This window comes from Gymnodraco acuticeps, unplaced genomic scaffold, assembly GCF_902827175.1.
Source record: "Gymnodraco acuticeps unplaced genomic scaffold, fGymAcu1.1, whole genome shotgun sequence".
NCBI classification, from domain to species: Eukaryota; Metazoa; Chordata; class Actinopteri; order Perciformes; family Bathydraconidae; genus Gymnodraco; species Gymnodraco acuticeps.
This window is the reverse complement of record NW_022990295.1, coordinates 6,506,337-6,518,954: the sequence shown is the minus strand read 5'-3', so window position 1 is coordinate 6,518,954 and position 12,618 is coordinate 6,506,337. Positions and strand designations below refer to the sequence as shown.

Genomic DNA, 12,618 nt, shown 5'->3' with positions numbered 1-12,618 from the left:
CTTCAGACCGGTCTCACCTACTCATCACCACCACCAGTGTCTAGACCCCGGGGATTTCATCGGAGCGGTTCTTTCCCTCCTGAATGATTATCCTGCAAACCGGGGCCTAATCGCCAAACACCATTACATTCTCCTGTTGTATTATCATGGCAATCATTTCATTCATATGACGTGTAAACAATAAATATGTAATCCTTACATCACGTCTCTCCGGTTTGAAATACTGTAATTGAATCAAGGAAAATAATATCCTGATGGAATTCAACAGCAAAAGGTGAGTTCTCTGTGTGGTGTGAATCAAATGTAGACAAATAGTAATATCTTTGACTGGCACCTTATGTTCCTACTCAACTAATGTAATGATTGCAATATACTACAAAGGCCAGGCACACAGGTGTTTGCCATTCAGGCTGATTAGACCTCTGCTCAGGTTAGAGTTGGAAAGAGCTATGCTAGCTAGTAATGGCAAGAGGTCTCAAAACTCCATGGTGGCTACAAATAACAATGCATAGCCTACCTGCCAACACTACCGATTTGGGCGGTAGTCTACCGCTTTTGACATGTTTCTACCGCCTACCGATTTAGCTGGCTTTCCCTACCGATTTCAATCAGTCTGTTGGCAGGGAAGATAAACATCTTCAAAAAATGCAACTGGAAACCAGACCCTGAACTTCTCAAGAAAGCCAAGTCTGCTACATACCAAGCGCTAAAGTGACTGAACATTGTATGACCAATTTTTGTGAAAAATACAAAAAGTGATATATATTATATTCAATACAATATATTCAATACATGGTTTGTACCTGTAATTACTGTAGTTACATTTCTTCTGATTACCTAATTTGAGCGTGCACATTTTCCACGCGCAAACCTACCTCTTTTGGATTTGGAAAGGTTGGCATGTATGACAATGCTAACGGTGCACAGCCAGCTAGCAGCTTGTCAGTTCGACCGATTTTACCACATGTAAACAGATATTTTAGCACTTACCTCTAGTAGTAGCTAGCCTTGAAAATATCTGGTGGTTGGTGTTGTTCTGAGATATCTTTCTGACGTCTCTGTCGCTATCCCAGTAGGCCTACCGTGGTGTTGATTTAATGTTGCTCTGGTGCTCACAAGTTCACAACACTGACATATTACATTAGCGAAATTCAACTGGAACGCTTATCTTATACAACTACACAATAATGTTGTATAATCCACAGAAGACGACGTGTATATAGTATTTTTATGATCTTCTCTACACTGGAAGTAAACGGTGTGTTCAGGTGCAGCATGAGTCAATCAACAGACTGACACGCCCACAATGAGTAAAAGGTAAAATCAGGCAGAAGAGACACTGTGAAAAACATTAAGGGTCTTAAAATCTGCGTTTTTACAGATGTACTTTTGGAGATTTTGATTTATGATTGACAAGCTTCCCTGCGGTATACAACATAAGTAAATTAACCAGCTTTGATAAACACATTAATGCATCAATTATAATGATCAAAACATATGATTTATATTCTTCTGAAATTGACCAATCTGCATAATGAGTACTTTTACTTTTGGTACTTTAAGTATATTTGGATGCCAATACTTTTCTGCTTTTACTTGAGTTTCAGGACTTATTCCTTAGTATTACTATGGTACTTCTACTTTTATACAAGTACAAGATGAGTATTTGTGCCACCTCTGCATGAGCCTACTGTGTTGTTTTATATCAAACTAATGGATATTGTGTATGTGTTAATAAATTGCTTTAAACAAATAAAAAATGAAGGTGTGAAAAAGTAAGCACGCTACACCAATGTCACCTGTGTCAGATGGCTTTACATTTCTTATGTGGCTCAGGTTGCAGCTACCTGTTGTGTACGGGACGACGAAAAATCGGAATTGAAAAAGCAAGTAGGTTTGATTGTTGTTTGGATTTCCCTAGGAAATTGCAGACTTACATAAAGTGCTTTCAGTCTTATCTTCTGTTCAATTGTTTGTGAACAAACAATCCCATGAATATAGAATATATGTGAATCTGGGAAACAAAAGTCAACTCTGAATCATCAGTAAGAAGAAACATTTTATTCACAGGTACTGTAAAAGTAAAACACAAGCTGCCATATCATACATTTATACACAGGGTTGGAAAATCCTATACAAAAAGAAAGATATTCGAAAATATGAGTTTTGATATGAAATTATGACCCCACATATAATAATTTCTTGGAAAAAAGGTCTTGGTTTGGTTATATTTTTTTTGTTTATGAGCCTTACCCCACATTAGTGAAAATTGAAGTTATTGTAAAAAATTAGAATGGTAAAAAATGGAGTAGAAATCATTCTTAAAAATGATAAAAAAAATCTCATGCAGCATCTTCAGAAAGGGCCTGAGAGAGTACATCTTTTTTAAAGAAAGAAAACAAAGTTATATTTGCAACAGAAATATAGAAATCAAACATACCAAAATTCAACAAAGCCAGTTTGTTTTTCACAACAATAATTTTCACCGATCATCTTTGTTTTCTTTGCGTCAGCCGTTTGAATCATTACAAACACATTCTGGCAGCTACAAAGAGCTGATATCATGATTGATTTTCTAAACAAAATGTCCCAATCATTTGCTCTTATTCACTGCATCAACTCATGGTAAACAAAAAGTTCTTGAGAAACTGCATCAACCTAGTTAATTGTACTATTTAAAATAAGAAAAATAACTAGGGATAAAAGATGCCAAAATGTGTTGCTGCACTTAAGTCAGCATTGAGGTTCTTACAGTAGTTGCAGTAAATGTATTGGAATGCATAGAGCCGAGGCTTGGTAGCGCTTGAAAAAGTATTGTATAATAGGCCAGTAGACTTGTGCTGTCTCATGTGTGCTGCTTTGTTTTACAGTGTATAGATATCACCCAACCCAAGCCTATTTAGAGAGAAATTAGGTTCACTGCTATCAGTGTACCCATTCATCATGCTATCCTCCTGCTCGTAGGCTGGTGTAGGGAGGGTCTCCAAGGGTTGCTTGACCACATGTTGCATTGAGGCACCAGAGAGAATGGCTGAATCAAGAATAATACCTCCCTATCCATCACATTGGCCCTCTGATTGATATGTTTTGGCGTAATGTCTCATTTTCAGTGAGATAAACACAGGCAAGCACAGCTTTTATAAGCCTTCCAGCTCCCCAATATAACTGCTGTTCTACCTTAGTACATCCACTGAGACCCATTTTGATCAAGGCAACTGGAGGGAAAACATTCACTCAACCCTGCTAGCTTTCACAGGCCAGCTGGCAGGCTATGAGCGACAACAGCAAATGCAGTCCTTGATGAGAAAACGTAGTCCAGTATGAAAATCTAAAAAACTACAGAACCAGAGAGTTAACATAAGGCGCAAGAGGCTGAATAAACATGAATAAAATGCTGACTGAGGTTTGAAACAAGAGAAAAGGCAAAGTCTGGGAGCGCAATAACATTAGCTTATTGCTTTTTCTTTTTTCCTCTTTATTTTTCCCTTAAAAGGATATTTGTACACACCACATAATCATATAAATACACTATACAATGCAATATAAAATATTTTTCTTAAAAGCAATATGTTCAGGGTTTGCTCAGGTATGCTTAAGGATACCTGCACCATATGAAAAATAATAACTCAAAAACAATACAAAAGGCACTTCCAGGTGTTGTTCATTGACTCTTGAGTAAGTGATGGCCACTGCCTTGCAATACAAGCAACAGCATTTGTGCTCACGTTTGATATCTCTGCCATTTAAATATGTCTTTAGGCAACGAGGCACTGTAGCTAGGTGTTTAAGATTTCCTCTGTTCATGCGAAGATCCACTCTCATCTCATCTCTGTCACTTGTTGTTCTTCATTCCAGTGATATCTAATCACTGACTGCTACATTTTACCATCCTTTGTTTTCTCACTTCCTCATTTCTCCAGCTCGACTTTCTTTTGTCCTCACACTTCGACTTCACGCAGTCCCTCCTGAGCACCAGTTTTTGGCATGCTGATATCAAAGCAGGTCACCATCATGACACGGGACTTGCATAGATTGACACAGAACTCCAGCTCCTCTGTGGCCTGTGCCAAGGCCTCATGGTACTCCGGAGACTCTTTATCCAAAGCCTGGTCCACGTCAACTGTTGAAAAAGTGGAAAATATATTTGTTTACACAGTTTGTCTTAAAATAATTAACATTATATAGTTATCAACTAACAGTAACAGAACATTTAAGCAGTTACTTACACTCTCCCATCCACTTGCTGGGGTCCATCATCAGTCGGGCCTTGGTGTCTTCTAGCTCCTCCATTAACACCTCATACTTTGCCCTCAGTTCTCTCACTTGCTGCTGCCTTCTCTCTAACATCTTCAGCTTATTGTTAAAATACAGCAGGCCCTAAGGGATATACAAAGATGTTTAAATTACAGATGAGTTGAGTGAAGTGCCTATTAGTACACAGTTCAAGTTGGCACAGCATGAATTAGGAAAACTACCAGTAAAAGTCATTATAAAGCTATACAAAAGAAACCATTTGACAACTTAGTACTTATAGTTAGTCTTGTATAACCCTGCCCCCAAAGAATAAATGTTATTTTTGTTGAGATAAAAACGTTTACGACAAAGTCTTAAGCTGAGTTGTGCTGTGATGTGGGCATTGTTCAGATTTTACAGTATGATGTCAATTGTAGGTTGAATTATTATGATGATAATGTAACTGCTTTAGTACAGCCTATTGTGCTAATACTGAAACCTCGGTCACCATTAAAATTAGCTCACCTTGTCAACATCCTGGAATGGTTGCTGATGACAAAATGGGGGGGAACAAATAAAACAAGTTAGCATGTTAAACCAGACAGAATATTATATGAATAGCACATAAACAGTGTGTAAATATATACATAAACTGTAGACAAGGTTACTGATGCACGAGACACCAATGCTAATTTCAAAATAGCACAGAAAAGCAACTTTCTCATTCGGGCAGTGATGACTGGGAGAGAAAAAAACAATAATTTTTCTCCTAATTGAAAGTGAAAATCAAACCGCCATAGGGCTGATTTAATATCTTCTCTTAACAAATCCCTGTCTGGCAGCAGCAAACTTATGGGAGCAGTTAATGATCCACAGATGAAGAGTCAGCTATAAAAAGCAGTCAGGCGTCCAGTGATGAATGCAAGCAGTGAGCTGATTTGAGCTGGTGTTGGGCGCCCCTGCATTCATCACACATTCCCTGACCAATCTTCTCACACCATCTCCTCTTTTCTAAGCTGAGTCATCACTCATATCCAAACCAATTAACCCTCGTCAGTAATTGCCTCCTGAACTCTTGACACTCCTTTGGAACGGTGCAAAAATACCATGCTATGGGAATCTGGACACAGACATTTGAACTCCTGGATTTGCCACTGAGCTAACTGAAGGTCAGACGTCTGAGACATCTAATAACTTGCTTGTTCTTTAAAAAGAAACTGGGAAGAAGCGAACTAAGACATTCCCACAACACAAGTCAATGTGACACGTCTTGGGCATGCATGGCATCAATGTCGCACATGGAAAGTATGGCCGAGGCTTAGCAAGAGGGATTAACGACACCTTGACCCAGACACAACATTATCTTAAACAAGTTCAGCGAGATGTTTGACTATGAAAAACAAGTGGGGGACGACCCTCTGCTTACCTCTGCAGTTTCCTCCTGACGCCGCCTCTGTAGCCTCTCCACATCATCGATCTCATACACCTTGATCTCAAAAGGCTCCTTCAGAGGTCCCGACATAGGAGGCAAGTCCACCCACTGCCCGGCTGTGGCCACCTTCTTCCCCAGGGAATTTGTTTCTGGCAGGGTTGCCGGGATAAGTCGTCTTCTCTGGAAGCCTAAAAATACATGCATAAGGTCAGACAGGCACCAGTTGAGTTGTTGACATACAATGGTGTTATTTGCTGGGATTTATGAATAAATATGTATGAGTCTCACTCTGAGATGTAAAGTGATGCAAGGCCTTACATAGGCAAGCCGAGTTGTTGTGATTGCATATTTATGAGGGTTTCATGGGTTGCTATTCGATACACACAGCCTGAATGAATTCAGGTTGGTTTAATGCACATTAATTCAAATGGTTATATATATACAGGGTTGCAAAAACCTGAACCAGCTCATTGCTGGTGATGTACAACTCATCTTATTTGATTATCACACAGTTCAAAGTTGTGTTGTTTGATATATGCATTATCATTTCCCCATATATGTATGAATAATGTATTCTGCTGATACAGGAGGAGAGAAAATCCAATGAAGCAGCAAGTCGTGAATGTAATAAGAATGGATTCATGAAGGTAGAAGCGCTATATGGCTAATTTCCTAGGAGAGGGCATTTATTTCTGGATTAAATGTGCGTAGCTTCAAGAACATATACTGTTTGATAGATCGTACCAACACTCTTATTGCCAGTATGATAGGTGTGAATGTAACCTCTAACGGCACTCGCATTGGCTCATTTAAGGCCCAAAAACCCAAAATGAGATTCTCACCATTTGCTCTCTTCTTGGGAAACTTGGAGCTCCTTGTTCTGCCTGAAGACGACACGCCACTCTCGCTCATGGAGTCGTGGGCAGAGGAAGCGCTCCCTGTGGCCTCGCTGTCACGGATCATGCTCTCATATCCGCTGCTGCCACCACTGTGGTAGAACAGAGCTGTGCGGCCCATAGCCGGAGGCAGCTCCCCGCTCAACACACTACTGTTGTCGCTGCCATGGCCGCTGCTGTACCGTTGAGGCCGCCTGGGTGCTGTGATTTTGCTGTATGGGGAGGGCAGGATGGCTATCGGGGATTTGTCCTCATTCACATTCACACCGCTGTCATTCCCGCTGTCTGAATCTCCTGCTCCTCTTATGTGTTTGCCTGATATGTTGCCTGTTGCGAGTTCGCTCACACGGCTGTTGGCAGCCCTCATGGCCTGCTTTGTGCCCATGATAGTTCCTCTCCCAGGCTTAGTGCTGACAGTAGCATTGTTGGTTCGAGGAGCTGATGTCCGTCCTGATGGAGGGAGGTTAGCGTTGGTATTTCTGGTCACAGGGGCGGCCAAAGATTTGGTGGAGGAGCTAAGGCCCTTGGAGCTGTTGACTGACAGTGAGCGTGCCTTACTACTATTAAGGGTTCCTAATGACCTGGGATTCACAGAAGCTTTAACCTGACCTGTTTTGCTAATACTTCCTCCACTCAGCGATGATGGGCAGGTAGCTATTGGAGAGCTGGATGAATTAGGAATTCCAAATCTAGGAATGGATCTGCTGGATTTGCTACTACCGCTCCCCAGGCTTGTCCCACTATTCTCCCTACTAAGCGTCGGTCTGGAACCAGATAAGGACAGGCTTTCACATCTTTCCAGGGACATTTGACTGCCATAATGCTGCCCAGCCGCTCCTCTAGGCCCTCTGGCCTTCAGGCTGGAGGTAACTTTGGCTATGTTGAGACTGGAGGTTTTGAAACTGGTAGAGTCTGCTCTGTGGCGTACCTCAAGCTCATCCTCTGATACAGCTGTCCTTGCTCCAGAAGCCCGTCCTGCTTCCCCATATGCTGACTTTAAGGCACTTTGGGGCAGCAGGATCTTAGTCTTGTGGTCAAGGCTAGACTTTCTCACTGGAGGAGGGGGAGGTGAGATGCAACCAGGTTTAGGGAGATTGCTCGCTTTCTGTGAAATGGCCTTGTTGTTTTTCCCCAGGGAGGAGTATTTAAGGCTTGTGGTCGATGCAATACTATCTAGAGATCCCTTGTAGTCTGCGGAAGAATGAATCACGGGCACTGTTCCCAAGGTGGTGGCACCTCGTCTCAGCTGAGGCATTTTGCTGGGTGGATTCTTGCTGGCTGACTTCTCACAGCCATCGACCACCCTCTGGGATGAGGTAGGCCCCTGCACCTTGGGTGGGCGAGGTACACTGTTGCTGTTGTGTGCTGTCTTGCTGGTGGGGATACCACTGAGGGGATTTCGGAGAAATTTGCTGGTGCTGCTGGAGTCGGGAAGAAGATCTGAGTGGTTGTCAACGCGCTGCCAAGGATCCTCCTGCTTAGCCTCTTGCCTTGGTGGCTCTCTGCTGCTACTACTATGAGAGATGGATGAGGTAGGTTTAATCTTCCTGGGAAGACTAGAGTGGACTATGGAGGGGCCCTGGGGAAGTTGGGACGAGCTAAGCGAGTGAGCTTTAGTTATTTTAGATGTGAATCTGAGGGAGCCTTTGGCTGATTCCGGAGATGGGGGGCATTTTGTCAAAGATAGTTTGCTTGAGGCAGCACTATCGCTATCATGTTCTGAAAAACTAAACCCACTGTCATTGAGGGAGTTCTTGGGATCTCTAGGAGAAGAGACACAATGAAACATATCCAGGGAATCAAAGTAAAAGGCGGCCTCTGGCCCCATGTGTTTGGCCTGTGGAAGGAAGACGTCCGATGAATGAGCCCCTTCACTTTCCAAGGTGCAGACACTAACCTCACTCAGCCAAGAGCTGATAGATGAACCCCTGCTATCTATACACGCTCCCTCCTGGAGGGGTGTGACCACTGCAATGTTCACCTCTGATCCTCCCATGGACGATGTGTAGGCGTCAAATTCATCATTGATGCTGCTGATGATGCTGACAGGTCGTGAACCAGAAGCTAGGGCCTGAAGGGAGCAGTCACTGCTAAAGCTGATAATGCTGGATGGCCGATCTCCATCTACAAGACTACCTATTGACAGTTCCTCCACCACGGTGAACACCAGCTCATCCTCTCCATTCAGCTCCACAGGCTGCTGCAAGGTCATAGTGGCTCTAAGGATGTCCCGATCTAGACATCTTTCCCTAAAGGTAGAGCGCACCTGGCACACTTCCACAGGAGATCTGAGCAGAGAGGAAGTGTAAGGATCCCGCCTTTTTACAGCCTGGTGGCTCATTCCTACAGGAGGCATTCTGGTGCTGGATCTTCCCACAGTGCCAGCATTTTCCTTGCTGGGGTCTCTCTGCTGTGATGGTGGTGGGGCGGGCTTGGGCAAAGCTTTTTTGTTAAAGTACACCTTCTCTCTCACCACAGGCTCAGAGTCAGTCCCAGAAGCAGTTGTTAGTTTATTCGCACTAACTATGTTTTCAGAAACAAAGGCTTTCTCACCATCAGCGCTTGTTCTGCACACATTTTGGACACTGTCTGAAGGTACCTCTTCTGCAGGTGTGCATTGCGCCATTGCATTGTCTAGTTTAGATGTTGTAGTGGGACTGCAGGGCAGATTTGTGGCACCAGATTTAGGGGATTGGTTTTCGGAGTCGCCCTCTTGAGTGTGAGAACTATTTTCTGCAGTCTTTGGTGAAGCAGAACCTTCGCTCTCCTTAGAGATGTCGGTCTTGGGGCTAGCCGGGCCTCGCTTGACCTCTCCAACAAAGGCAGTGGGTTGTTCACTGCCGTCTATACACTCTAGCCTCTCCTGCAGCTCAGCAAATGTGTTGCATTTAAAGAACTGGTCCATAGAGCCCTCTTTTGTACACCTCCTTCTGTTCAGGGAGGGGATGATTGGAACAAAGGCAGGTGGGCCTTCGTTGTCACTAAGCTCCCTGTCCGAGAGGGCAGATCCACCAGGGCCCACATAGATGACGGTATCACAAGACTGTTCACTACTGGAGGAGTAGTCGGGGTCACTGAGCATGGAGGGCAGGTCTGGGTCCAGTGCCACGGTCCGAGGGTGGAACGGCCTGAGGTGGGGCGGCCGGCGGATCCTCCCCTCCTCACAGGAACTTTCCCCTCCAGATGAACTGGATGCATACTGTAAAGCAGAGATAAAGCAGAAGATAAGTTAATCTTTTGGGTTTTAAATATATTCTAATTAAGAGATGACAGTAATGTGATTCTATTGTCTTACATTATTAATATAACATTCATTCCTTTTTACAAAAACGTTTTAATCCTTAGTAGATTCATTTCCTCAACGATTTCATATTGAAATCAATCAATGGGTAATTTTTAATTTCTATGAAATTACCTGTCGATATGTATCTAAAGGTTAAAAGTGCACGTCAATAGTCACACAGAAATGAATGTCAATAATATAAACTGCTGTATGTAGACTGTGTTATAATCATGTCTGGGACTGGTACCAAATAAATACATGCTGTCATTCCCCCTAATTATCTGGAGCATATATTTCCCTAATCCGAAGGAATGCATTACACACTTCCTCGGGCAGTGCTATTGATTACATGATTATGCGTTGAGGAGCCTCGAAAAACTAGCTCTGAGTTAGTGCACTAATAATCTTTCATTTGCAGAAGCATTCACACATTCGTTTGGTTAATAGCTACTAAATTGCAGGGGGATGAAAGATTTAGGGACGTGAGTCGTGGCATGAAATATGATGAATGTTATCAAAGTGGCACACGCACATTAAGATTGTAATTGCTATAATAGCAACACTTAAATATAATGTTCAATTACCAATTACTCTGCATTTATAAACAAAACCATTAGATGTAGCAAAGCTACTACCTAAATCATTATTTAGAAGTGTAATTTAAGTTGCTGAACAACTATGTTGTTGACTTCTAAATATATACAACTAATATTCATGCATATTGAATACAATATTTCAATATCAGTTTATTACTTCATATTTATCAGTGCTTTTTAAGCTATCCTTGTACCTTTGTTTTTTTCTTCCTCATGCGGTGGATGCGGGATGCCAGCTGGATAGTGGTGAGTGAGTCAGCATAGTTGGCGGGGGATTCAGAGATGTGGGCGATCATGGTGGTTCTGCAGTTAATGTTGCCAAGGGACTCCCTCAACAGCATTGTCAGTTTGCTGTCCCTACAGGGTGCATAACACTGTTATTAACAAACAGCATGGTAGTATTTCAAAAGAACAATAACGGTAGCCGACATGAGCTCAGGAGGAGCCATTTTAAGTTCACTGAGCCGACAAATACTGAGCTGATGTCATTAGTCTTGTCATACCTGAGTTCCTTTAATATAATCTTGTGCAACAACAGGGAAAGCTATTATACAATGCTAACTAAACAAACTAGATAAACGTTCAGACATAAAACCTGCAAGGCTGATGACACATGCAGCAACTTGCCTGAAAGTATTACTTATAACACAACTTTACAGAGGCTAAAACACAGTAAGAGAGGCTGTATAACTAATGGTGCATTTCTTACCTGTAAGGTACATGTTTTGCTCCATTTGCCAAAGCCATGATGACATTTCCTAATGCGTTGAGAGAAAGACACAAGCCTCCCCCTCCGTCTCTGCTTTTACTAAGGACCTTTTCACAGCTTCCCAGGTCGATGAGGTGCAGCCTGCTCCGTCCACCTGACACTGTGCCAAAAAGAGAAGAAGAACCAGGTGAACACAGGCCAGACACTCCCTCTCTGAAGTCAGTTCCTCACGCACGGTGCTAAGATGACAGGAGTGCCACTGCTCAGCCCAGAAGATTGGCAGAGTTCTCTGATTTATTTTTGTATTAGTATTTTCACACGGAAGTGATTCAAATTGCAGACTGACTGGTAAAGTCACACCAGATGTGTACCTCATGTTAACGAGGAGGCACATCCTCTTCATCTGATTTAAAATACAGCGAGAGGGAATTGGCTGTCATTGTAAAAATCACAGGGCAGCACATTGTTATGTGGAAGACTGATGTAATTGCTAGTGCAGCAGCAAAACATGAAGCTCCTGTCAGTGAGGCTTCAAATCTTAATTTGATGTTGATCAAAGCATAAGACATGCATACAAATACATTTCAGTCGTGCAGAGCCCACAACCTATTCATCCATAAACATTGCAAATAAGGGACTTGTCTGCTCTATTCATACTTATAGTAAACTTTTCTGCCATCAACATCACTACAAAATCACCTTATTACATTCAGTGTATAATGGAAGTCCCCTTTGAAAAACTGTGATCAGGAGAGGAAACATCTAAAGAAATGATACTGCAGCTGTTCTATTTTTGAATACATATGTGAAACTATGTGTAAAAGTGCTATATAATCGATCAATGACCATAGTAGTTTATTGCATACATGTAAGGTGGTTACTTGTTGGAACATGGCTAGTGGTGTAAATGCAGTAATTAATTTCTACTAACTTCCTCCCTTGCCACTCTTCTCCATGCGGTACTGGTAAATGTGCAGAGTGAACAGCATGTGGGAGTTCCTTCGCTCGTCCTCCTCAACGCTGGGTCTGCTGGTGCTGCGTGCGGAGATGGCCGCATCAAGGAAGAGGGCGGCTTTCTCAGCCGTTGGGGCACGAAGCTCACTCTGATTCTGGAGCTGTGGGGGGAGGAAGAGATGGAGAACAGGGTTAGGGTTGAGCAATGAAGGCCACATAGGGCTTGAGAAAGAAGACGGATGTGAAAAGGATACCAGGGAAGAGAGGAAAGAGAATGAGACGGGAGCCAATTAGTAGGACCCCAGCACACATTTCTTGCCCATTAGATTGGGTCTCGGGGCGATTAAAACAGCAGATATGCACACAGAGGGAGGAGGATTAGGAGAGGTAATGGTGGAGCAGGAGGCAGAAGCACTTCCCTCACCATGGATATGATGATGTTGGTGGTGAGATACAGAAAGAGAAGAGGGGCAAAGGAGGAGGTAAAAGAGAGAGAGAAGGCGGGGGGCATCATG

At 42.8% G+C, this 12,618-nt stretch overlaps 1 protein-coding gene across 4 annotated transcripts in view; it reads right to left on the bottom strand.

The window, feature by feature from the left end:
- Positions 1-2,046: 2,046 nt before the first annotated feature.
- Positions 2,047-12,618, bottom strand: part of kif26ab (kinesin family member 26Ab) — a 65,370-nt gene continuing 54,798 nt past the window's right edge. For 3 of the 4 annotated variants that reach the window (XM_034222130.1, XM_034222132.1, XM_034222134.1), the window contains 8 exons: positions 12,081-12,264; positions 11,150-11,309; positions 10,635-10,797; positions 6,508-9,760; positions 5,660-5,853; positions 4,759-4,782; positions 4,227-4,377; positions 2,047-4,120 (listed from right to left, as the gene is read on the bottom strand). In XM_034222130.1, coding sequence (XP_034078021.1) covers positions 3,939-4,120; positions 4,227-4,377; positions 4,759-4,782; positions 5,660-5,853; positions 6,508-9,760; positions 10,635-10,797; positions 11,150-11,309; positions 12,081-12,264 — 4,311 coding nt within the window. In that variant the 3' untranslated portion in view covers positions 2,047-3,938. The remainder of the gene's footprint in view (positions 4,121-4,226; positions 4,378-4,758; positions 4,783-5,659; positions 5,854-6,507; positions 9,761-10,634; positions 10,798-11,149; positions 11,310-12,080; positions 12,265-12,618) is intronic. The other variant, XM_034222131.1, reaches the window with a different exon arrangement.